This window comes from Liolophura sinensis, chromosome 7, assembly GCF_032854445.1.
Source record: "Liolophura sinensis isolate JHLJ2023 chromosome 7, CUHK_Ljap_v2, whole genome shotgun sequence".
Lineage (NCBI taxonomy): Eukaryota > Metazoa > Mollusca > Polyplacophora > Chitonida > Chitonidae > Liolophura > Liolophura sinensis.
The window spans coordinates 49,086,925-49,113,080 of record NC_088301.1 but is presented as its reverse complement, the minus strand read 5'-3'; the positions used below and the strand labels follow the sequence as shown (position 1 = coordinate 49,113,080).

Below are 26,156 nucleotides of genomic sequence, written 5' to 3'. Positions count from 1 at the left end.
GTATAGATTACCACCGTACTTAGCAACAAGGTACATGGTTTTAAATTAATGCATCGTCAATGAAGCGACTCAGTGACGTGGATATGTGTGCATGTTAATACAGGCTCATTTCGGTCGATTCCATCCAATTTTTCTATCGCAAGAGTTGTAATACATGTATACAGAGTTGTCTAAATACAACACTCATAACATTCTCATAATATACAAGGTTCAATACATGCTCTGGGAACACATTGGTTTTCTGAGGTGTCTATTGACTAAATGGCTTATTATCTGAGGTGTGTATTGACTAAATGGCTTATTATCTGAGGTGTCTATTGACTAAATGACTTATTATCTGAGGTGCCTGTCGACTAAATGACTTATTATGTGAGGTGTCTATTGACTAAATGACTTATTATCTGAGGTGTCTATTGACTAAATGGCTTATTATCTGAGGTGTCTATTGACTAAATGACTTATTATCTGAGGTGTCTATTGACTAAATGACTTATTATCTGAGGTGCCTTTCGACTAAATGACTTATTATGTGAGGTGTCTATTGACTAAATGGCTTATTATCTGAGGTGTGTATTGACTAAATGGCTTATTATCTGAGGTGTCTATTGACTAAATAACTTATTATCTGAGGTGCCTGTCGACTAAATGACTTATTATGTGAGGTGTCTATTGACTAAATGGCTTATGTGAGGTGTCTATTGACTAAATGGCTTATTATGTGAGGTGTCTATTGACTAAATGGCTTATTATCTGAGGTGTCTATTGACTAAATGACTCATTATGTGAGGTGTCCATTAGTGAGTGATTCAGCCCTTGGGGTGTTGAGTAGGTAACCGAAAAGTCGAGTTGGTGCAGTTGATGACAATTAAGTGTTTATCTAAGAAGACCATCAATAAAATGAGTGGTTAATTAAGGCTGAGATTACGATAGACGTCTATCTTAATCCCAGTTTGAGGTAACAAATTGAGTGCATGGAGGTACGTTTCAATAAAAAAGACAATAGGAGGGAACAACTGAGTGTTTATCAGAGAGTATAGTTGTCAAAAGTGCTCTCTGGATATCACAGAATTGCTCGCCTGTGGACACAGTCGTCACTGTGAATTCGGCAATAATTTGTCTGTCTGGTTTCGCTGTGTTCGGTGCTGAATGAATTGAGATGGTTCAGTCATCATCTGGAGTGGCAATTAAGCCGACGAAAGAGGTACATTAAGTTGATTGGCTGACAGTGGATACATCTAAAATTCAGCTATTTCTTCTAACTCTTGCGACGCCTAGTCTGCTCATTTTAGCCAACATATACGTAGTTCTAGCAGGAATATTGAGTGTCTTTTTTTCCTCATATGGTTAGCCCACCTAACGAACAACGTACTCACATCTTTACTTTTCCAAAAGGCTGGAACAGAAATGTAAGATTCTTAAAAATTAGAAGAATTAGGGTAGGCAAGGCTTATCCTGGACTTGCCTATCTCTCAAATCAGCCAATCAGAATCTATTCTGTATCTCTTTAATCAAACGTTAGCACAAAAAGAAGCAGGCATAACAAGAACTGCATACTGTAATCAAGGTCCTATAAACTGTTATATTCCCTGTCCAAGGCTTAGTTCTGTGTGGCACCGATGGGTAAGACAAGCATTTTAAGTCACCACAACAAAGCCACATTGAAAAAATTATTGAATTTCAAAGCATACTTTAGGGACATGATATGATTTAAAATGAGATATTTATGGTATGAGAAGGTAAATGTCTTATTGCACAGATGCATACATCAGTTCATATCTGTCAAACCCGAATGGTACAGGTTTGAGCAAATGTATGTCATGATAAAAAAGAACACAATGTCCATCTACATTGGTAGACACAAAAAGAAAACAGGTATAAAAGTGTATCATTGTTTATTTACATCAATTATGTAAAACCTGTGGGTATTACTAAATTATTGCATATTACTTAAATATAAGCGTCATGTCTGACATTCATATACCATTCGTAGTCTGTAAAGGGCGTTCTAAGTCGATAATCGCAAGATCCATTGTCAAAACAAAGTTTAACACTAGCTCCCAAAGACAAAGGTAGGCTATGTAAGAAATTATACAAATAGGAAAAAAAGCTGGTGACACACAAGAGATAGACGATCATCAGTTTTCAATGATGCCGGGCAGACAGTGGATATTCTGGGCATGAATTCCATATCAAAGTTCAAATTCGTAGTCCATGAATGAGTTCCAGGTCAAATAACAATTGAACAAGGTATCTCAGTCGTGCTTTGATCGCAACTGTTCATAGAGGCATCATGCAAAAGAAATGAGCATGACTGCCTTTACGGCCCCTAGCCTCAGGTTAAGCGGTATTAGATACAGTTCGAAAATGACCTTAACTGAACAGATTGTGATTCAAAAGTAACGGGTGATTACGTCTTTCCCATTAATATGAAAGGATCTCATGCTACAAGAGGCGCCATCTATGATGTCACACATAACATGCTGGTCTGTATAAAAGCTGCCTACAAGATAGACAGTTACACTCGGCAACCAGCGCCATCTATGTTGTTAAATACCATGTACGCGATAGATATGTACATAAGGGTAACAGCGCCGTCTATGTGGTTGATCACAATGCAGATCGACAGAGATTCTGAACGCTCTGTCCATACCTGCCAACGAGAGTGTCATACTCATTGTAAAATTTGAGAGACTTAGAATGATGGCGTTTGATGGAGTATCCTTGACAAACTAGTTTTTGAACTAACAACTTGTGACGTAGATTATAAAATCATCACAATTTACGCAAGATAAGCTTAATTATACATCCAAATACGCAACACCAAGTAAGATTCATTATGCAAAAATATAAATGTAACAAGCCAGTACAATAAACCATGTTTGTAGTTCTTAAGATATCTTGCTTTGTATTAACATAATTGAGGACAACATAAAACTTATATAGATACACCTCTTCTGATTCATATACATTGTACATCTGTACACTTTCCAGATTCATATTCATGCATATACATATACATTATCATCTTTCTATACGTAGTATGAAATTCATGATGTTTCCTTAAAATACAAAGAGTGGCTGTTTACTGTGGAAAGAAACTACATGATGTATAGTTAGATTCATACAATCCTTTCCCTTTATTTTTTTTATTTCCAAAAAAAAAAACAGGTTTTCAGTTTCAAATTTCCATTGACCAGAGCTACATGTGGTTATTACTCGCTGATATAAGTACTTGTAGTTAGATTAACAGTTAGATTAAAAATTGAGGATATTTACACTGATCTAGGACTACACTGATCAAATTCCTGTAAAATCTGTTGATCCATAAAGTGATTAAATCCTGTGGAAATACAAATCTAGACTGCCACCATCACACTAAGATGAGATCACAATGAAAAATCTTTCACTAGTTGGATTTATTACCGGAACCAAGTTTCAAACCAAAACAGGACTTGAACAGCTCATGAAAAAAACACATGCCAAGCATAAACGGTTACAAAAAGTGATCAACAAGGACACACAATCAAAAGAAAGAATTCTTCAGTAAATGGTTTACTCTTCCAACCTAAGAAAGAACTTTTTCTTACGCATTGACAAAAAATTATGTTTTGATTATAGGCAACAATTTACAACCATACAAAAATATAGCAAAGAAATATCTGATGCAAGAGAAGACATTAGCACATTTTATGTAGGTAGTAAAACATATTTTTATGAAATTTAAAGATTATATATGCGTAAAAATGAAAAGACACTCATACAAGAATATAAAACATGTCAAGAATACATACAACAGCTGTACTATACACTTGAAAACTTATGCACTCTGTTTCTGCGGTGGGTAAATATCAATAAATATGTAACAGTTCCTTCACAAAGTATAATATGCACTTGTGATTTGAAAATGCCTGCAACAGACAGCTTTACATAAAATATTTTAAGTTTTATAAAATACGGGACAATGGTATATTTGGAGTTTGTGTTTTGTACACAAATGTTCCTCATGTAAACAGATACCACAATGAGTTTGAAAAATGACATTTACTATGACAATTTTATAGTTATCTGCTTGCTGATTTAGTTGATTAGTATCTTACAATGAAGTCATAAATATTCATCATGAACAACAAGTCAGGTTAATGAATGATGGGTGGAAGATAATGACAAGACATCTGTGGCCAATACAAGTCAAAAAAAAATCCTACAAAACTGTCATTACAGTACAATAATTACTTTGACATATATTGATTAAAAAAAAGGACATAACTTCGTATATACAAAAGTATATCAGTGATGGCCAGTAAATAAACATCTACAAGAATGTTTCTCAGTCACAGTGATTAACATGCAAGAAAGACCTTACCTGTGGTGCAGAACAATAACAAACAACCTTTCACCCCTTAGCTCACTGACTGAAAATCATGGGAATCTGTTACAATAATGTCATGGAAATACCATCTAAGCAAAAAGACAAAATTATGGAAAAACACAGGGAAGTAGATGTCATAAAACAGAAATATAACATGTAGAATTCACAGAACCAAGGAACAATAAGCATGTATAAAGTGATGTGAAGGAGTTAAAAGAAATAAGGAACATATTAAAACAAAGAAAAACAAAACCACAACAAAAAAAAGTGGAAGGGAAAGTATACAAGTATGCATATAAAAACTGGCCCACAAAAAAGCTTCTAAAATTTTTTTTTAAATTAGCTTATTCAGCATAACATTTAGCCAAGAGAAAGGATTAAAGAAAGAACTAAGAATATTTTTAATGACATACGCCATACTTACCAATAAATTTTACCTTGCCAATATTTCTTGAATTCAAAAAATCTATATATAAATAATTCCTCTGAGCTATAACCAAAACCTGTAACATGTTTTATTACACCAATATTATGAGAATAAATACACATGTAAATAAAGATGCTTTAAAAAGTAATCTGTAAATACTTTATCTTTTCCTTCTATAAACTCAGTCATCATCCTCAACCTTTAAAATAATACCAACAGATCTATTATTTTCATTTTCTGGACTATAAATATATTTCTTCATACACATTTCACTAATTACAAAAAGAAGTATAGCAACAATATAACCTACAAGACAATGCTACACCAAAAAAAGTTAGATTTTTTAAGTTCTGTAAAAGTAGTCCCTGTCCTTTTATACTTCTATACGTACATACCTGTACAGTTATTATACAAACCATGCGTATATATATTTGATGACGAAATATACGTAAAGTGGTATATGAGAACAATATGGTGGTAATCTGATAATGCTATTACACATGCCACCTTCTATGAACAGGTATGATTGACTATAAAACAGTACAAAATAACATAAATAAAATAAACAAACTTGAAATAACTAAAGGGCACAGGTACATGTAGAAGAGATTTACATGTATTGTGGCCTTTAAAAAGATCTCCACAAAATGGAATCTATGCAGAAATGGCCAATTTTGTTGTCATACAAGTGTAAATATGACTATGAATTAGACATCATTACCTGGGTTCTGCCATGTTGGAGACTTAGGGTTAGTAATGGTTCATATTGCAGATGTACAAATCCTCTATCTGACCATAGTGATGACCTTGATAAATATTAAAAGTTATACACCTTCCCCTCCCTCCCCACCCCCACCACCCACATCCCAAGATAAAAAGTTCTGATACAACAATTACAGCGGTAAAACATTTACCATTCTGTAAATATGCATAACACTATTCCACAAGAGATACAGGTAAATAATTCTACCTATAAAGTATATATTGTTATAAATGCATGCCTGTAAATGTACTTGTACAATGTACACATGTACATCTTACGGAGGTAAGAGAGGAATTTGTTTTAGATACTGTATGCTCTACTGCTATAGGCTGACTGAGAGGTAAGATCCTGCATTAGTGGAGGCTAAGGTGCTTCTTTCTGACAGGGCCTGTTTGAAGCCATTTCGCTTCCACCCATAGATGATACAGTTGCAGAAGCCATGAAGTGGAGCAAGAACAGCCTGCAAAGAAAGACTTGAGAGATGAAATGTGCACAACTGAGAAACTTAACATGACCTAAAGGCAGAATGAATGCAAAGGAGAAATATGACCCCCATTATTTATCCTTATGATGTGTAAATTAAATTCGGGAGACCTGGGATCAAACCGGAGTCGGGTCATATCAAAGACTTCAAAAATTCTACTTGCTGCTGCAACACTGACAGGTTAGCAGAACGAAAAAGGACTGGTTGGCCCGGTGTAAGTATAATGTGATTAGGTGGGGTGTCACGACTGGTGTCTTCAGCATGATACCTCAGTGGCGGCAGCACTTTGGCGGCATGGACTCTCCCCACCACAGGAAGGCACAGTGTATGCACACACACCTAATGACTCCTCATTGTCATATAAGTACAAGAATAAAACCCAAGCATACATACATATAATGTGTAAAAATACAACTTGCATGTATGTATCACAATGATGTAATACTACATACATATAGCCGACATTTTAACAGCTTGATTGCTGTACTGACGATCTACATTTACGTTCTGTTTAGAAGAAACATCAACTGTACCTGTACCCTGTTCAAAAGTTGTGAACATCTAAACAGTCCGCAGACTTATTAGCAAATGACATCAAGATGTTATAACCCATGTTTTTAATATAATTAAGACTATCAATGGCTCATTTCACTTATAAACAAGTGTCATTGTCACCATAGCTGATCAGACCCTGACCAAGAAGATGACAAGTTCAAATCCAACTCTCACTGGTCTGGCCACAGCCTAAAGTCAAGAATTTTGATAGGTATTTCGCGAAGGACGCTGGTTCCAGTGTTAATTTTTTCAGTGCAGAGCTAAACAAATCAAAGAATCAAGTGACACAGGTACAGATTCCCAAATATGTACACACACATGAAACATTTGCATTGAAAAGCCTATACACAATTTTCTAGCATCACATACATGTACACATTAAAATCAATGACAGTTATTGAACGGCAGATTGCAATGAACACCTGTACACCTACCTGGCAAATGTACAGCCAATAGTATGTCTGCATCTCAAAGCTTTGTCCCATCACTAGGGAAATAATTCCAAGAACAAATGCTGACAAGATAAGAATAAACATTAAATTTTAATACAATGTTAAGCAAATATAATTATCATAAGTATATTATTAATTATTAAGCACACATTTACTATTTACTGCACCAATAACTAAGATAAAAAGATACTGTACAATGAAGATCATACTTTAAAAAACTTGCTTCTTCAGAATTTATTTATTTATTTATTTGACTGGTGTTTTACACAGCACTCAAGAATATTTCACTGATACGATGGCGGCCGACATTATGGTGGGGCTTCTTCAGAATTGTAATGTAAGCTAAACCTGGCTACTGTGTCCGTGTTTTACCACCATGTCAAGTGATAAAACTAAGATACAATATGCTAGGTCAGGCTATCAATGTCATCTGCAATGCGTACACGCTTAAGTAGAGCCAAATTAGCATTTAATACAACTTTTGACAAATAAGATAAATTCTTTTTTCCACCACGTAGCCGCCTAACAGCTTCAAACATGAAGTTAAATTTAAAGGGGAATAACCGTTTAAAACTTACATGGCAACCAACAAATCCAGAAAACTGTTAAGTACATGATAGCCTGATTTCTGATGTGAGACTCCTCCCTTCTTTGGTGGTAACCCAGAAGACCTGAGTGAAAAATTCATACAAAATGTGGGCTGTAATCTGAATTTATTCTAGCACTATTGCGCAAAGCCCTAAATGGGGAAACTAATTAACTGATTGCCATTAAACATAAGCATGCAAAAGTTCAAATGATTGGCAAGATGTATGGTAAGTTTCATCAAACTTGGCGCAGTAGTTTAGGAGGAGATGAACAGACAAAATCATGTCTACAGACAGACAGACTGACTGGGAGATTCCAGTATATCCCTCTAACTTTGTCTAGGGGTTATATAAATGTTTATAAATACTGTAATTCTTCAACCTTTTGGCATGTTTGCAATGTGTTTATGCAAGCATATTCTAAAGGCATCATTCTCTGTAAATGGATAAAATTATACTTCTTGTGACGCCCTGAAATTAGTACTTCCAACCAATGTAGTTTGTCTCGAAAATTAAATCAAAAACGTTCATAAATAGCACTAAAAATTGTTTTTATATGTGAAAATGTTCAGGAATTAGGGTACATATAAATGCAAATGGTATAAACATATAAATACAGCTACTATCAAAAATGAAATTATTGTACTAACCTCTTGAAACTAAAGATTTCCTGAAAGTTCTGTATGTGAAAATATATAATATCTGAAAACAAATACAAAATTTGCTAAACATCAAGCTCTTCAGTACTACAAAGTGTACAAGAAGATTTTTTGATACTCAAAAACATCCGAACTAATAATATGACCAGTGAATTTGTTTAAGTGACTTGCTTTTCATTTGTTTTAATTCATAAACTTGAGAGCTAATAATTTCATGTGATGTGTAATATAGTGCAGCAGTAGTTTTGAATAACAATGTCCACAGATCACTTAAAATGTACATAAATCATTAACAATGCAATGTTGCTCTTTATTTTTTATTACATGTGAATCATGCTATATTCTAGTGATAAACACCATGTGCTTGTGAAACATACATTCATGTAATTAACAGTGATCTAACAGGATTAATACAGTACTGAGATCACTTATATTGTACATGGACTTGGACTGCTAAGACAGGAGTACTTACATGTACACACACATAGATGCCTACTTCAACCTTTTCAACCACTAAAGCACTTTTTTCAGTGGAATTTACGCATACAATTATCATGAAAATTACACTAAAAATCTGTTCCATGTCACTAAAGATGCAAGCTTCATAACCTATGCAAATTATTTCTCTACACCCCATAGTTCTCTCAGAATGTTTCAAAATATTGGTTGCAGAGGAGGTTGAAAAAGTTGAAGAATTAAGGTACTTCACGACAGTCACAAAGGATGTGACCAGTTAATAGTACATGTATATTCAGGTAACTATTATTCAGGCGGGCAAACAATACTATAATCATGTGGTCAAGTCACTGTGTATGATATGACTGACAGTGACTGATAGTCTAACCCTGTACTCCACTGACATAATCTGTGCATGGTGTGACTTGTATCTTACCACATTAACCACCATGACTAGGAAGAGTGGCACCAGAAAGAGCAGTCGGTATGCATTGTGCCATTCCATACCATTCTCACGGTTCTCCTGAGGAAAATTAGATCACACTACATTAAAATCCAGTATTACACAACAACCTTCAAAACATGAAAAATTAGATCACACTACATTATAATCCAGTAATACAAAATGACCTTCAAAACATCAAAAATTAGGTCGCACCACATTATAATCCAGTATTGCACAACGACCTTCAAAACATCAAAAATTAGGTCGCACTACACTATACTCCAGTATTACACACCGACCTTCAAAACATCAAAAATTAGGTCGCACTACACTATACTCCAGTATTACACACCGACCTTCAAAACATCAAAAATCAGATTACATCACATTATAATCCAAAGCTACTGAACAACCTTCAAAAACATCATAAACCTCCAAGTTAAACAGTATAAATTTTGTGCACTTCACATATGTATTACAATCTCTCGAAGAGAAAAAAATTTGGACATGAATTTGCTGGGATACATTCTCAAACGAAAAGGAACTGAAACCTTACCCAACACATGTCCTCATTATAATGAAACACTGGCAAACATCTGAAACACAGACCAACATACTAAATTATTACAAAAGAGAAAGAACATAATGAATGTATTAACAACTAACCATTACTCACATATTTTGCTATTTCTCCAGAATAGTACATGTAATAACAAAATTACTACTGGTATGTCATTGCTTAGATGAAAATAACTGCACTGTGCGCAACCACCATGGTATAAATTCATGTTGATTTTTTTTTTCAAACTGACAATTTTGAAAAAAGTGAAAGTGTTTTTAAAGGGGCATATTTTTGCTTGATCCTGATTGATTCAGTCATCTCAGGGGGCACCTTGAGAGATTTCATAAATTAACTTTGATTAATTTCTTATCTGAATAACTTAGCTGTTGGTATCAAAAGTATCATTTTAATGTCTTTATGCTCTTCTGAAAGGGATTTTTTTACATACCTAACTTAAGGTGATATGCACTCATGATGTAGCTGTAACCTACTTACAACTGCTACTGTGTTGGAAAATATCCCCTCTCAATGATTAACAACTGTGATGTATTCATTACGAAATGAATACAAAAGCATAATGAAGAATAAATTTCAATTTCTTGAAGTTTTGCACATATGCAAGTAGGATAAAACAATACTTTACCATCAACAACATGGTCAAACTTAGTCATAAATACCATTCATTCAAAACACAGCTTGGTCTTCTCAGTGATTGCCTGCCATCAATCAGTTTTATACTTAAACAATGAAGGCACTTGAAGGCATCCACAAACTTGTTTTCTTAAAGCATAATGTTGTAGGCCTGTGCTGACGACACAACATCTATACTTACAATGAGCAGCTGAAGCCAATGATGTCTGAAACTGTTGTGTTAGTCCCAATAGTGTTAAAATCATTCTGGCTTATTTGTGAGAAAGCCTGTAGTAGTATGGTAACTACAACTGGAAAAGCCCTGCAAACAAAAAAAAAACATGGATTTTAAAATTAGCACAATTTAGAAAAATTACATGTGAATACATGTGACATGTATGGGCTATATGCACACTACAGCATGGTTAAAAGCCTTTTACTGAAAAATAAATGACCCACGTTGTAAGATACTTAGACAATATTTACTTCCCTGGTTTTAAATCAACACTCACCATGATACAGCATACATAATATATTTCAATGGTGTTCCCCTACTCTGCAAAATAAAAGAAAATTCACATGAAAATACTGAACACCACCAACTTTCACACCATCCTTAATATTCACACAGTGTTCACAGTTTCTGCATAATTATATGTAGTTGGGAAAGGTGTTAATATAGTTCACCAACCCTTTTTTCTGCATGAAAATAAAATACTGCTTAAAGTAAAAGAAAGCTAAAATATGATGTACATCATACAAACAACTGAAAATTATGCGCACAAATAATTTTATTTATTTTTTCTGATTTTTTATACTGTTGAAATGCAATCAAATGTTTGAATACTATGATGGGCTTTATGAACCATACTGACGGTAACTGGGAACTCTGACATCACATCAGCTTTTGTTCTGATGTTCACCAGAAAGAAGGAATTTTTGGGAACATTATTTCAATAATCTTTTACTCATGGGTAAAAAGAGATATTCCAACACTGAGTGACGAGATTAGAGTTGGAAAAACTTGCTGTGATGTCAGACTTCCTAAACTCTAATAGCATGGTCCCTAAAGCCCACTGTAGAATTCAAGTATTTCAATGCCTTTATCTCATTTCACAAAAATGTAAAAAAATAAATGAAGGTATATTTAAACATAGTTTTAAGTGGTATATTTAGTGATGCCTACTTTGATTTTTAGAAGTTTTTTCCTTGAAACCAATATTCACACAGACACAAATATAACAATATACCAACAATACACATACACATTTGATAATTACACAAATAATTATATTAAAGATCTTTATATTTCAAAAAAAAAAAAAAACACTATCATCACAACAGCATGTATTACCTTTAATAAATAACAGATGTATAGCTTACTGATTACATTTACCATAGAAATTGCTGAAGATCGGTGCAGCCTATCTCTCATCCTCATAAGTGCTTCAACTGCATAAGTCATTGTGAGGAGAAATGTGCTAATGTAGAAACTCTGCACACAAGAAAAATCAAAAACATGTCATAAAGCATTTACTCTCTTATCATCAAACCAAACACTTTCTTGCTGTTCGATATCACTTTCTGTTTGCACTGGGTGAAAATGCCCAGTGCTTACATGTATATTCAAGTAAATGATATACAAAGAAACCAGCAACTCAAATCAGACATTGTTTCACACTGAATGTATACATACAGACTTAATAAGAAAATAAATTGTCGTAAGCATGTCAAATGATTGCTTTTGACCTCACTAACAACAAGATTAATCAACCTACAAACACCTTGACAACAGGCCTAGGGCCTCTTTCACAAAACATTGTGATCAATTTTTTGTAACTTTTCTCATAAATAATGATAATCCAGACAACGTCTTTTGCGAAAGAAGTTACGAGAAATGTGACTTTTGAAGTTTTGTGAAAGTGGCCCCTGGATCTGAAGTTTGGCCACACAGTTAATTCTTCAACAGTTTTTGGTCTCCAGTGACCACACTTCATATTACTGGACAGTATTAATGCATACATATGAAATTTTACATACAAAACCATGACTTTTATATATACATGTAACCTTATATAGGGTTGTCTCCCTTAGTCCCTCCCCTCTACATGGAAGCAGATGACCAAGATCATGAAACATTTTAATTTATTTATTTATTTGATAGGTGTTTTACGCCGTACTCAAGAATATTTCACTTATTATGGTGGGAGGAAAGCGGGCAGAGCCCGGAAGAAACCCACGACCATCCGCAGGTTGCTGGCAGACCTTCCCACGAACAGCCGGAGAGGAAGCCAGCATGAGCTGGACTTGAACTCACAGCGACTGCATTGGTGAGAGGCTCCTGGGTCATTATGCTGCGCTAGCGCGCTAACCAACTGAGCCACGTAGGCCCCCCAAAACATTTTGAATATGATGGTATGTGTCAGATTCTAAACTTACCTTTGTTAGGGCAGTAATGATATCACATGTTCTGTTGTGGGCATTATCCAAATCTAAGGGTTTTATACCTGTTTGACAGGTAGAGTACAGCCCCAACTATCATGAAGACTGATGCCAGCACGTCTGCACCAGACAGTTGAAAAATCGGGAACACCTGGACCAAGAAAACCTTCCTGTTAACTAACTGATGAATGATAAGATGATAAAGAATACCCCATGTATTTTTTTTTTAGTACCTCACAGATATTAACCAAACTTACTATTTAATTAGAATAATGTGTTTTAGGAGTTTTCTTTTCTAAAAGCGAGTATAACAGTGCAAGTTTATATGCATTCTCTATGCAGAAAACATTTACACATGTACGAAAGCGGTAAAAAGCCATGAAATTTTGGACTGTACTATAGTCCTGTATTCTGTTGGTTGTAGTTCTCTGTGTCAAGCAAATAACAATGCACTTTCTCAGTTTAATTATTAAATTAGTGCTACATGTACACTGACCTCTGGCAGACATGCTTTTCTCCTTCCTAGGCTGAAGCACAAAATGGAAAAGGCACCTATCAAACTGAAACAAAAACAGTGGTAGTTAGCACCAAACCATGAATATACATGCCAGTAGTTCTTTCAATGCATACACACATATTTTTCATCCAAGAATTTTTTGCATCAATTTCTTTGTTATGCAGAATTAAATAAAAATAAAGAGCCCCTCAAACTTAAATCAAAACAATCCAGCTGACAGGTTTACTTCTAGTTTTAATCCTTAACATGGTAATCACAGCCTCACTGAGGATATTATCTCAAAGCTTCAGTACAGTACCTAATATCATAGCACAATAGTATCAGGAGCCTACAGAGAAAATCTTCAACAAGTGATTTTACATAATTAACTCTTTTGAGAATTATGTAACAGTCAACATTAATTAGGCATTTTGCATGTATGATGATATATGGATCTATGATGGTATGACACATCTCACTGTAGGATATATAGATGTCTCATTTCAACATACATATATACACACTACATAGAATAAAGCCTCAATATGTAAGGATGACTACGCCTACATACCCTTTTAATACCATAGCCTTTAATACTTACAGAATACAAGGATGCCTCTTTATAGCATTAATACTTCTTACTAAAGCATAAAGCATGTCTTATATTGTTGTCCTAATGATGGTCTTCCTCAAAAAATGAAAGTGACATATCATACACTATGGAATACTCTGTATTTTTCTTTTGTCTGAAAAAAACATCATTTGACTGAAAAAAAACATCATTTGACTAGGTAACTCCCTGTCAACTTAAACGGGGCTTACCAGCTGGTGAATTAAACCAGAGACCTCTTGGTTTGGAGTCCACACTTCTACCACTACACTAAAGGTAAATTCCCTCCAGCACTTACGTATCACACTGTTATACACACTTAAATTTGGTAGCAAGGCATAAAAAGATAAGTACTGGAATCGTGAATTTGGTAATTTGGCAACACAGAGCATCAGTGAGGGAACATCCTCCTTGTCACATTGTGCTTTATACGTTTGTAAAACTTCAGGTCAATAAATGTAGTTCTTTTTGAGACACCCTAACACTTTGTTCAGCACTGATTTTAATATACAATACACTAAGTCAGGAATTTGGTAATTTACGGTATTTGATATATGATTATATACTGTAAATGACCAAATTACATATTATGTACATATAGAATCAATGATGGGATATCCCCATTATGTTATTGTACTCTACATGTGTGCAAACCCTGATCTTAATACCTCAAGTACTTTCTAAGATACCACCACTAACATTTTGTTTCAAAGATTAGTGTCCAGATTTCTCATTTTCTCATAATTAGCTACCCCCTGCATACATTGTTACATTCGGTTTAAAAAATTATTAAAAAAGGGTACATTAAAAAAGGGAGTAATATGACATTTAAAATTACTCGATAAGGAGGCTGGTTTTATGCATTTTTTTGCCAAAAGTCGGTAGTCTCTGAAGGATTACGTCACACAATTGTCAGCTGTCAGTGCTTCGTTATTTAGTTCTTTGTTAAAAACCTCCAAGATAAACAACAAGCACATCACATTTCTTCAGAAATTGTTTGCTGCTTTGCATGCAGTTGTGAAAATAGGTCATCAAAGAACATTTGAGTTATTTTTTTTCAAATTTTCGGGCAATTTGACCCTCAGGAAGACATGGATTTACAGAACAAGACTGAATCATTTTGTACCCCCAAAAGATAGCCACATATATGAACTTAAAACTGATAGATAGCACTATCTGTACACTAACGTCCACATTTTCTATTGTACATGACCATATACATGTAAATTTACATGAAGGCTTTTTTGAATGCTGACAATAACATGCAGTTGTCTTTGTAAAAGATATTTTATTTTGAAGTGCACAGCGGGAAAGAACAGTAAATATTACATTCGAAGATAGACACATGAAATGTCCAGTGTAAGCTGCAGCGTACCAGTACGTATTGCCATTGCAGTTGGAATGCCTTTACAAAGATCAAATTCAATGTCTGAAAATTCAGAATATGAAGTCTGCCCAGAGATGCCAGTGTCATAAATTGGAACTTCAATATTTGCTTTTGAGTAGTCAGAACACATATCGAAAATGACATCATTTTGATAGGAATTCCCAGCTTATTTCGGCCAGCTCGACGTCTTAAGAAAAAACTTGAAATGTTATCCCGCTCAGATAGACAATTAGCGATATATGAAGCAAACAAAATAAACACATGTATGAGATGGTAGTACAAGGATTTACACAGGAGTAGTGAAATAGCTCAAGACAATTGCGATAAATTTGCACACCCTAGTATTTTCTGCTGTATTTGATCTTTTCGTCATATCATAAAATTTTTTCAATGTTGTCATTTGTCAATAATAAGCAGGAATATACTGGCTTCTTTCGGGAAAAAAAGGACATGCCAATAAATAATGGAATTCATCACCTATCAGATTTATATTACATAAGGTACAAATCCTGTTTACTTTTATTATATTTCTCCATCTACCTGTCTGAATGGGTCAGTGATGATTTGAAGTTCTAAATTTCGTAGGCATTTTCAGGGGAAAAAAAATGAGCTATTTCTCTCACTGATGATTATTTTTATACAGAGAGTAACTGACTTCTTCAGGGGATGCAGTTATCTGAGCATTCCAGGTTTAAAGGTATTGATCAATTATAATCTTTGTGTTTCTGCATATTTAATATTACGAAAATTTTTAAAGTTCTGTTGAAAGCAAACATCATTCATGCCTAAATTTTAGAAAATATCTTGGATATGAACTATCCATCAGCATTCATAAAACCCTGAGATAGCACCAGGTATCATAATTTTATAAAATAAGCACCTGAGCTTATGTATATCCTTATATTCACATAGTAATAACTGCCCGAAAAGCAACCATTCTCTTCTTAATAGCAACACTCAAAGGGAACCTCACAAGTTCTCCATACATCACATAATCTGGAGTACTCTTGTTAATAATTAATACTTCACGTAAAAAATTTATCTGCATGGTTTCTATAATATCAATATTTTCACATCCCCAAACCATTTTATCAAACATTATGAGCTGTAGATCGATAGGAACGTTGAATATCCTGCATTTACCTGCTCAGCCGTACCAGGCGGCCATCTGGAGATCAGCTACGGCAGTCAATCCATTGTTTTTGGTTGATTAAAATCATTAGTAGCTTTCTCTGAAGCTCTCCCACTATTATACTGTATAAACAGATTATAATCTTTATAATTATGACGACTAGCTAAATCTGGACACTAATCCTCTAACATTGCTTTCCCTGTTACTGGACGCTGACGCTCAGGATATGACATAAGTTATGCCTGTATTTTACACAGGCCAGCTAAAAAGAATCTACCTGCTAGAAGTTATATTACCATGTTTTACCTAAAAACATTTAGATTAGTGTAATAAGCAGGATATCAACAATCTGTGCTGCTTACAGGGATGAAATGTTAATCTGCACCTTTCAATTCTGTCCACTACAACGTGCTGTATGTCCATCTACAGTGCAAAATGCTCATGAACAAATTACACTATCTGGTGTTTAAGATACGGTATATACATAATGTAAAGGTTTTTGTCAGACAATTTTCAGAGAATATCATTTCAAATCCACAAACTAAGTGCATGAAAGAACACAGAAGACAAAGTCATCCAAGAATGATAGTCAAATAAACCTTTTCATAATGACTACTCTGCATATCTCCTTGAACAGGGCATTCTTATGTAACAGCTAATCCCAATTCAGAAAAATCTATATAAAACCCATGTGACATGTGACACAGTTAGCAATATAATTACCACAGTGACACGTAACTTAGGGCTCATGTGATGGGTCACATGTGCAATCATTCTAAATATAGCGTGCAGAAAAATAGCCAAGGACAATCAGTAATTTAACTGTGGCCACACCCCACTTATAATGAGATGTGCCATCAACAATGGATGATCACAATGTTTTAAACACTGTCCATCACCAAATCTACCACTAAGCTTTATGGTTCAAATTAAACTTACATATACATAAAACTACTATCACCAAGAAGTACATTTTTACAGGGAAATAAATTCCATAAAATATTACTTTTGCTGCTGAGATTTACATTTTTCCAGTAGGATATCATTCTACCTTTCAAACTAACCAAAATATTTCTAAAAGCAACAAAACTATCAGAAACAGCCATTTAGTCATATACAAAACTTTAGTCTAGGGTTCAGGTTAAGTATTCAAATTTACATAAAACTCACAGACCACACCATTAATGCATATATGCCTACCTGAGACAAGCTGTGACAACTTCAATCACACTGATTGTTAGCATCTGTAAATCAAGAAATAATTAATACAATTTAAAAAATACGCATTAGGATTTACTAGATCTGATACATGCCTATATGTCAGTGCCATGATGGCGTAATACACAAAATCTAGATCATTGAAGATACACCATAAATGCAGTGAAACATTAACCTGGTGGAATGATCACATGGCCATTTTAATAAATCTATATTTGGAGAAGTCTGCTCACTGCTCTGATTCCCTCTGGATTGTTAAATATGACCTAATTTAAGCACTGCACGTATCCATATGGAAGTTACATGGTATTTTTCTCAGGTAAATTCTCTAAGCATTGGTGTGCAAATATTACCTTAACAATAAAAATGATATTTCATGTTAGTTATGGAGATATTTCACAATCTCATAACTGATGGTCACACTGATGTGGCCGTCATCCACTGTACTGTCTTACATTTTTACTAGACCAAGGATGGTCCCACACTGCCTAAGAAGTAACCGATCAACCTTGTGCTTGCGATAAATCAATGAGACAAAAACATAAAGAACATAAGTGTCTGCAAACTTCAAGCTATGGAGATGTATTTGATGGGTAAGTTTGTCTCAAATGCCATCCCAAACTGCCACAGCAATTGCATCAGACCTTTAAATGAAGCACGCTGACATTGGTTTGGGACCATCATTGGCCAGACAAAGTTTTGCCCAACTAAAGACAGAGCAATCTTGGACTAATTTAATTCAATTAAAACATGTGAACACATCCTACGCTCCAATTTGGTCCGTTAACACATACTATATACTATACTATAGTATGAGCTGAAGGAGTACAAGCAGATGAAAACATTGCTGTAGAATACATCACTTGAAGATTGTTGTCCTACACTAGAGGGGAGTTTCTTTCTACCTTACCTGTACTAAACTTACAATAAGTTAAATGCTGATGCTTTATATCTGACAATTAGGGTTGCAATACATGACAAGTTTCACAAAGTACTCTTAATGTTACTTTTACTTAACTACCGGTACCACGGCAACCAGCACTGTAGCCATTCCGTTGTCACGGTAGTTGCGAGCTTGTAACGTCGAGCGCATCGTGGTAGGCCTACTGGGCCAGGTCAATCCATCTAGATGGACTATTTTAAAATCTTGACATTCATCGCAACACTGAGTCCATCGCCGACTTTCAAACAAATCAGCGCATCTCTGCGTTCTCCAACTCCATCTCCATCTCCAAATTTTCAATTTGTATCTCTTGCACGACCGACTTCTAGGCTTTCTGAAGAGTGTGCATGGCAAAGTTTTATTTGTCAAAGCGTCAAAACAGTCGGTGCTTGCCTGGATGGATTGACTCACCTGCTCTTCGGTTAACATTGTGCAGTTCTCTGAACTCATGCTGTCAGTAAAAATATAAAATCATCTTCCTGGTTATCTGCAGCAAGAAGTAACGGTTGTCAATGTGCACATGACTGACACACCCTGGCTGTCAAGAAAATTACAAAAACATACAGGTAAGAGTAATTTCGAGTGCTCATTCACCGGAAGCAAAATAAGTGGTCTCCACGATGTGTGTGTACTGTAAGTTCGAATATTGGAGAATATTTTCGGAAACAACAAGCACAACATAAAATAGTTACATACGAAAGGGTTCCCGAAGGATATTTATATCCACCAATCAGATAGCGACTATATCTTGTGCTCGTTCCTACTAGTCAGTTTTGTGTTGTGGCAACCTGCTTAGTAACGCGAAAGAGGCAGTGAATGAACTAGGGGGATATAAAGACTGCATTCGGTTCCACTTGCAGTATCACAAGATCCACAGCAAAAGACATCGAAATGGCAGAAACAGGAACACAACAAACAACCCAACCAGAGGTGAGTAAGCTCAGAAACGACGAAGCCAAAAGACTGAACTAGATCGCACACCTAACCTATGGATTGAGTGTTTTCATTACCGATACCATTTTTTTTATTGAAAACAAGCTTACACGTGTGTGAAAGGCATGGCGTTGGTCCGGAAGTAACAATTCGCATAGAGTAATGAATCAACGTAATGTAACAAATTGTAGTTGGGTTATTAAATACAAGAAAAGGGCGTTAAAATATGCCATATATGTAGGCCTGTGTCATTGTATTTAAATTATATTGAGTGCCCAGCACCCCTTCAAATTTATCCAATACCGGTATTTAGAATTCGTTAGTGCATTTTGCGTGTACAATTCTAGATTTTGTAGCGCTAGAATCTCTATACATGCTAGACCATATGTTTTTTGGCCAAGCTGGTAAACTACACACACAGATCTACACCAGTGTATGTGATGATTAATGCAAGTTATGTAATTCAATCCAAGGGTTCAACCCTACATCAATCTGTATTAATGTGATAGCAGTCATTAGATGGTTTCAATTCTTTTGCATATCGGTATCTATTTTTACATGTACATTTATCTGGAGCAGAACTTTAGTTCCTCTGAAGTGGCTTGGTATTTGTGTGAAAACAATTAAAAACATATACTTACAGATGATAATGGGATCAAACTAGATTGATTGTTGCTGACTGACAGTTGTAATGTGAGGGACAAGAATACATTTTGAGCCTAATTTTTTGTACGTGTAAATAATTTGTAAAATGGAAAGAGGACTAAAATGATATGCTTATTAAAACATGAAGTTCCTGCCAGTATATGAGCCAGTGTGTACGGTAACAAAATCAATATTTTTTCCATTCACAGGATACCCAGGTTTATGGACCAGGTGGAGTACCAAAAGGTGCAAAAACTTCTGATTATTACAGAACATTTAGCATTCCTGATCGATTTGATAACCCTGGTATGGTGGTATATTCTCTTTTATGGGGAACAGTTAAAACAGCACCTTTTGTGATCTGTGGGCATATTTTGTAGCCTTAATGATGTTGCAGATTACATTTGATAGTTTAAAAGAAAGCAAAAAAAGAAACAAACATGTTTCCATAAGAGAGAACTTTACCTGCCTGCCAGATTCGTTTACCAGTAATATAACTGTTACAATATTTGGATACTTCAAGTTAATACTTAAAAATGTGGTTCTTTGTGACTTTTTGTCCATAGTATTTTGTTTTCTTTACTACAATTATTTGCACATGAATAATGAAAGGTGCTGTTTTTAACTTTCCTGCTTCACAACATCAATGAAGTTACCATGAAAACTGTCTTATTGTAGGTGTATGTTCATTAGCTGGGAATCCCATTTTCACATGCGCATCTAAAATAGAAACACCTGACGCACGACAACCAAGACCAGATGGTTTGTAATGCTGTAGCTCTTAAATTTAAATCTTATTCTTTTGATGAAAGATGTTGTCAGTATTCTGATTAAATGTGATGGATGTTGAAACCTGTTCTGATGTACCGTGGTCAGTATTTGGAAACAAAAATCTAATGAATTATATAACTACGTGTAATAACATACTGTAAAGTGTGATAATTGGATTGTATTGAGTAACATTTATTTTAAAATGTGTTTTTTTTTTGTAATTATACTTTATTTTTTACTTCTCCACAGAATGGTTTGAGGGTTATAACACCATTCCTCAGAACCCCTTATACCGGACTACAAATAACTCCTATGGAAACAGACCACCCACTGTACACACCATGCCTACAAGCTTCCATGCTAAATCTCAGAAATTCTCAAAGGTACGCGACAGATTTAAAAGATTTATTTTTTCATTATCAGTAAAACATGTACTGCTACACTGTCATAACCATGGTAAAATTACTATGGTTTTACGGATGGACATTTTTCTTTCCTTTTTAATATCTGGAACATAATGTTAATCAAATTTCTTTCCATGTTTTTCTTTCAAATTTGCTGTCATCCGTTCTAAGGATACTCAATTTGAAATGCATTTCTGAAACTGTTGAACATTTAATAATAATGTTGATGTTGAAATATTTCCTTTTTTCTTAATTGCAGCATTTAGGAACATGTGGAATGTACAGAAACCACTCACTGAACACAGGAATGGACCAAAGTCGGGTTTAAAGGACAGGGAATTGTGGGACTAATATAAATTATTACCATTTGACTTTTAAGACTACATCCAATATTCTGTTTTCTAATGCTCTACGCGTTGTTTTTTTTTAAGCCAGAAATGTACGCAGATATGCCACAATCATGTTTATAATCTTGCAAAAAAATTCATGAAGCTGTCTAAAACTTATTTAAGCTTATTATGAAGGCACGTTGATGTGTTTAACACGCATATTTCTACATAAGCGTGTATATAGGCATACTCATAATATTATTTAATTGCAAGAAAAGTTGTGTACCTGTACTGATGATGGAAATAATAAAAAAATCAATAAATCAGAAAGAGCTTTATGGAAAATAGTATACATCATGTTTGTTGTACTGTTTAATTTGCTTGTTCCAGGAAAATTTATTAAGTTTAGTTTACAGGCCTTGCATGATCGCTGAGGCCAAGCGAATCAGTCTCTGAGGCTTGGTTAGACCAGTGCTCTACACCAAGAAGATGGTCAGTTACTTATTATAAGAACCTCTGTACATCAGTTTAACCTGGAAATAAGTGAGCAATTCTCCAGCCATTACAGTGTTGTACTGTGATCAAGGAGATGAATAGTTTGAAGGACGTTCTTGAAAAACACTGTGCATCAGGATCAAGATTACCAACAAGTTGTCCTAATGCTGGGAACCCCATCCCACGATAGAGGACCTCACATTCTCTTTTGCTTAGTTGTACGAAGTTAAAAAGAAAAATACTTTATTGCATCAAATGCACTAATCATAGTAGACTTGGATGACTGCGGACAACATTGCATCAGGTTTTACCAAGGCCTAAGGAGATCATACTGAGTTACAACTTTTTCCATACAGATACATTCCCCAAAATTTACCCTTATGAAGGAAGCCACGTACTTCAGTCCTGGCCTTGGAAAGAAAATTTGTAAATTTCCACACTCTCACTGTCTGTGTAGGGCTGTTTTGTGCGGTGTTACGCTCGCCTAAGACCAAGTTGTCCTCCACCAATGTAGCGTTCACACGTCTTTACGTCACTTGCCAAACCTCCGCAGTACCATGGGTGGGGTTTCCTCCAAACAAAAACTACAAGACCTCCGTGCTATGCAGGTGAGCGTTACACGTTAAGCAGATGACAATCAATCAATAAATCAACCGCCAGTCTGTTTTCATGATTCATTTCAAAACAAATCGAGTCAGGTTTTGTGTCAACACAGCTGATTTGGGCAGGGATAATCATCTGAATAAAAGCAAGTGTTAAGGAAGTATCTGACTAAACCCGACTACATGTACTATTTTGATGTCCTTAAATGTGCATGATTTTGCTAGCCAATTATAATGTAGCAGTCCTACATGTAGTTCTTACCATCCACCACTAACCAGATACGGAAGCTGAAGTTGTGACAGAGGTTCAGAATGCAAGACTTTAGACTAGATATCTGTCTTACCTCAGCATGCATCTGTGGAAGATGAAACAACTTTCATGAATATTATACAGTGTTGTTTTACAATGGCTAAATCTGTACCGTGTGGTATATATTGTTTCAACCGAGTTTCTGGAATATATATCTCAATATTGAAGTACACGATCGGTCAGGATGGCGATTTCATTGAATTATTTCGCCTTTCTCCGTTGGGGGAAACCTTTAAAATGCCACTCTTATATAATGACACTAGCGGCTCTCAACCTTAAATACACATGTTGACTTAAAGGATTAGTGTCCAAATTTAGCTAATTGTCCTTATCATAAAGATTACAACCTGTTAAACATAACGTTATCAGGAGGGCCTCTGAGAAACGTAATTATGACTTCAAATCCACCAAAAACTATAGATTCACTACCCTCGCCCGGTAAAACTCAACGGGTGACCTGATACATGGCCAACCCAAATCTAGCTGGCCTATGTAACCTGGAAATTCGTATCAAAACGATGTCATTTTCGAGATGGATTCTAGCTATACAAATAAATTGCCGTGTCAGTTTGAACCCATAGTGGACGACGTTGAAGTTCCGGGCCAAACTTCACATTCTGAGTTTTCAGACTTTGAATCTGATCCTGATGCAGGCATTTCCAATCGCAGTGGCAAGCTATACTGGTGAGCTATAGCTTTATCCTGTGTTAGATTTTAGGTCTACATTTCGGATGTACATGTATATCAGATTTGATGCTCACTATTCTTTGCTTCTGTACGCCTCACAATAAATATCATTTTATCACAAATATCACACGTCTTTACGTCACTCGCCAAACCTCCGCAGTACCATGGGTGGGGTTTCCTCCAAACAAAAACTACAAGACCTCCGTGCTATGCAGGTGAACGTTACCGGTACACGTTAAGCAGATGACAATCAATCAATCAATAAATCAACCGCCAGTCTGTTTTCATGATTCATTTCAAAACAAACCGAGTCAGGTTTTGTGTCAACACAGCTGATTTGGGCAGGAATAATCATTTGAATAAAAGCAATTGTTAAGGAAGTATCTGACTAAACCCGACAACATGTACTATTTTGATGCCCTTACATATTTTGAAACTTGTAAAAACTGACTCCAGGGTTCTTCGACGACTTGTTTTTACAACCACATGCAGAACAGCAAAGCATTTCGTGGAGAAATGCGATTTGCTTGTTGTCACTTTTGTGCCTTTTTAACACCGAACTAATTGGCGAAGCTCTGACAGCCGACTCCGAGGCTACCGAGTGCTGGCGGAAAAAATGCGTAAACCCAGCCTCATTATCTAGTGATTTTAATGCCATATTACTCAGATTTAATGTACTTTTTTCGATATTTTCTACACTCATTATAACAATATATACAGTGGTACAAATTATGAATAAATAACGAATCTGGACACTAATCCTTTAATTAGTATTTAAGTAACAAATGCGGTATTTGAAAAGTAAATGAACACATTTATTCTGTATCCAAGTTACAAACCATTAAAATTTGAATGGAATTAAAATCGATTTGTTCAAAATTAGATTATCTTCCCGCTTTTATCTCGGGCCACTTGCAATTCCCATTTAGGAAAGTCGGCCTTGTGACATGACATAAAACCATATGACTCACCCACAGTTAAAATCACCTCCTATACATCTTTCAGCTGGATACAGTAAGGGGAGGTAACTGTGAAATTTTATGTACCCCGAGTTGCAGAGCAGTTTACCCTGAGAAATATCATGGGGTGGAGTACTCGTGTACTATGTCAATGTATGGCAGTAGGTGTGCAGTTCCTGTGTAAATGTAATCTTGGTGATCAGTGTATGCTGGCCAGACCTCTAGTCCGCTTGTTACCCGATCTTGTACTAGACCGGGATATGATGCTTCGGAAGAACACTGAAAATGCTTAATTACCCGGTGAGTATACCCCATGAACTACTCACCGGCAGTGCTTAAAGTTATCCACCAATAGAATGGAAATGTGGGCTCCAATTTTCCTAACTCTATCGATATGATAAACTAAACCCCTCAGGTGTGGGAATTCAAATTGACTTACGACGTTGATGCATGTGGATTCTTATATGGGTGTGGGTGTTTATTTATTTATTTGATTGGTGTTTTACGCCCTTCTCAAGAATATTTCACTTATACGACGGGGACCAACATTATGGTTGGAGGAAACCGGGCAGAGCCCGGAGGAAACCCACGACCATCCGCATGTTCCTGGAAGACCTTCCCGCTTACAGCCGGAGAGGAAGCCAACATGAGCTGGACTTGAACTCAGAGCGACTGCACTGGGTATGGGTACCGAGAATGTTTGAATATACATATATGTTTCCCCGAGTCTGTTTCTGTTATCATGATGATTTGGGTGCTGTTGCCTAATAAACGGAACCTTTAATTCACTCTTAGCCATTTGTAACCACTAGTTGTTAACATACTTACTTTTCACCTACTGGACGATTGGTTAGCCTGAGTTTGTGCTATGGGTAAATTAAATCGTCGCAAAGCCCATCTGAAATGTCAGAACTTCCGGGGCCTAAAGGCGACCCTGGCCTATTTAACTGGGAGGATAGTTTAGCTGCCCGAAGACACTAAAACTAGACCACGGGGTTTCACATAATTACAAAGGCGCCTCCAGCTACATCGCGAGCCACAAAAAGGCCTGTTTATGCTGCCTTTCTACAATGATTTGAATTACCAATAAGAGTCTAAAGACGCTCCTCCGGCTGTCTGGAGGACCAAAACTTCCGAGGCTTATAAACGGCCCTTAACCCTCTGGGATTATAGTTTCCCAGCCTCAAGATCCCAAAACTATATTATGACCGGCTGCCTGTTTATTTCTCGCCAAGTTCCTACAATGATTTTAGTTAGGAAAATCACCTAAAACGCGTATCCTGCTATACGAAAGAGCTTCCTGGGTCCGGGCGGACACTGGAACCCCCCTTATAGCCTGCATCCCCCGCTCCCTGTTATTTATGACTTAAATAGCGTCGTGCATAACCACGGTGAATGTATCAT

The 26,156-nt window shown here is 35.7% G+C and overlaps 2 protein-coding genes across 3 annotated transcripts; one reads left to right on the top strand and one right to left on the bottom strand.

Moving 5' to 3' along the window:
- Nucleotides 1–5,680: 5,680 nt before the first annotated feature.
- Nucleotides 5,681–19,099, bottom strand: LOC135470995 (transmembrane protein 116-like). Its single transcript, XM_064750045.1, has 14 exons — nt 19,029–19,099; nt 17,657–17,700; nt 13,328–13,391; nt 12,897–12,982; nt 12,829–12,859; nt 11,786–11,884; nt 10,902–10,945; nt 10,592–10,711; nt 9,754–9,793; nt 9,189–9,275; nt 8,288–8,339; nt 7,629–7,721; nt 7,033–7,112; nt 5,681–6,019 (listed from the first exon to the last, which is right to left on the bottom strand). The coding sequence occupies exons 1-14, from the start codon at nt 19,065–19,067 to the stop codon at nt 5,882–5,884; spliced, it is 1,017 nt and encodes a 338-aa protein (XP_064606115.1). The 5' UTR covers nt 19,068–19,099; the 3' UTR covers nt 5,681–5,881.
- Nucleotides 19,100–19,416: 317 nt separating this feature from the next.
- LOC135471745 (piercer of microtubule wall 1 protein-like) lies at nt 19,417–22,027 on the top strand. Of its 2 annotated transcripts, XM_064751071.1 has the most exons (5): nt 19,417–19,547; nt 20,405–20,441; nt 20,874–20,957; nt 21,216–21,349; nt 21,630–22,027. In XM_064751071.1, exons 1-5 carry the CDS (start codon nt 19,509–19,511, stop codon nt 21,696–21,698), a joined length of 363 nt encoding a protein of 120 aa, XP_064607141.1. In that variant the 5' UTR covers nt 19,417–19,508; the 3' UTR covers nt 21,699–22,027. The 2 variants fall into 2 exon arrangements, with proteins under 2 accessions (XP_064607141.1, XP_064607142.1); XM_064751072.1 differs by lacking the exon at nt 20,874–20,957 and having other exon boundaries at nt 20,405–20,501.
- Nucleotides 22,028–26,156: the final 4,129 nt, after the last annotated feature.